The sequence below is a fragment of the Portunus trituberculatus genome, chromosome 26 (assembly GCF_017591435.1).
Source record: "Portunus trituberculatus isolate SZX2019 chromosome 26, ASM1759143v1, whole genome shotgun sequence".
In the NCBI taxonomy this organism is placed as follows: Eukaryota; Metazoa; Arthropoda; class Malacostraca; order Decapoda; family Portunidae; genus Portunus; species Portunus trituberculatus.
In genome coordinates this window covers 111,730-113,041 of record NC_059280.1, presented here as the reverse complement: position 1 = coordinate 113,041, position 1,312 = coordinate 111,730, and the positions used below count along the sequence as shown (strand labels likewise).

The window sequence follows — 1,312 nt, the reverse complement described above, 5'->3', positions numbered from 1 at the left end:
CATGAATTGCTTGACTTCATCACGCAGTTCATAAAAGCGCATAAGCATATTCCCACGACTCAGCCACCGCACTTCACAATGATAAACAAGATCACCGTACTCTGAGGCAAGATCATTCAGTAACTCCTTAAACTGGCGGCTGTTTAGCCCTCTGCTCTTGATAAAATTTATGCATGACACTACTGTTGTCATTACATTATTGAGCCTCAATGACAATGCACATAAATTTTCTTGATGTATGATGCAGTGGCATATTATTAAATCACTTGGATCAAGACAGAGACGATTCAGTTCTTTCTTAACAAAAGCAATTAACCCTTTTGTGAGCCAACCATGGCTGGAGCTCCATCAGTAGTGAGGCCACTTAACTTTTCAAATGTTAACTCTAGTTTGTTCATTGACGAAACAAGACTCTCAAACAAGTCCTCACCAGTTGTGGTGCCATGCATGGCTTCCAATGACAGCAATTCCTCTCGTGTGTCAAACTCGGCCGTTATTCCACGAACAAAAATGGCCAGTTGGGCGGTATTTGTTATGTCTGTTGTCTCGTCACAAGCCACAGAGAAGAACTGGAAATCTCTTGCAGAATCCTTCAGTGTTTTATGAATATCTTGTGCTAAGTCAGTAATCCGATCTGAGACGGTTCTACGAGACAAACTAACACTCTGAAATAACTGAAGTTTGTCTGGCGCTAGCAACTCCGCAGCTTTAACGATGCACTCTTTCACAAACTCTCCCTCTATGTGAGGCTTCAGCTTCTTGGCAATTAGGTCACTCAGTGCATAACTCGTCTGAATAACGTTGTCTCTGTCACACCGAGGTCTTGTGAAAGAGGCTTGTTGTGATTCTAAACACCGCCGAAGAGCATTGATTTTATCCAGACGCATTTGTCCTCCCAAATCACTGAGCTTAGCATGTTTTGAGCTGTAATGACGCTCCACATTGGCCTTCTTCATTACTGCTAACGCATCCCCACAAACTAGGCACACAGGTTTGCCTTTCACTTCAACAAAAAAATAATCGTTTGTCCACTTCTCTTGGAAGGCTCGACATTCTGCATCTACTTTTCTTTTCTTTGCAGTCGCCATTTGTAGGACGTCACACCACGTGATAACTACCCAGTGTGTATTAACAGTTCTACAGCGTCCACACTCGATAAATGCCTAGCACTGACTGCCCGCGGCCCGCCTAGCTGAGTCACTGCAGTACAGACAGACAGGCGGCTGACGAGAAGCATACGTGTACGGTCCCGCCTGTGGATGCTATGGCAACACTCAGCTCAAGGCCGTACAAGTGCTCTTAGCTGACGCTA

At 44.7% G+C, this 1,312-nt stretch overlaps 1 protein-coding gene across 1 annotated transcript; it reads right to left on the bottom strand.

Moving 5' to 3' along the window:
* Positions 1-311: 311 nt before the first annotated feature.
* On the bottom strand, positions 312-956 carry LOC123509226 (general transcription factor II-I repeat domain-containing protein 2B-like). Its single transcript, XM_045263425.1, has one exon. It carries the CDS (start codon positions 954-956, stop codon positions 312-314), a length of 645 nt encoding a protein of 214 aa, XP_045119360.1.
* Positions 957-1,312: the final 356 nt, after the last annotated feature.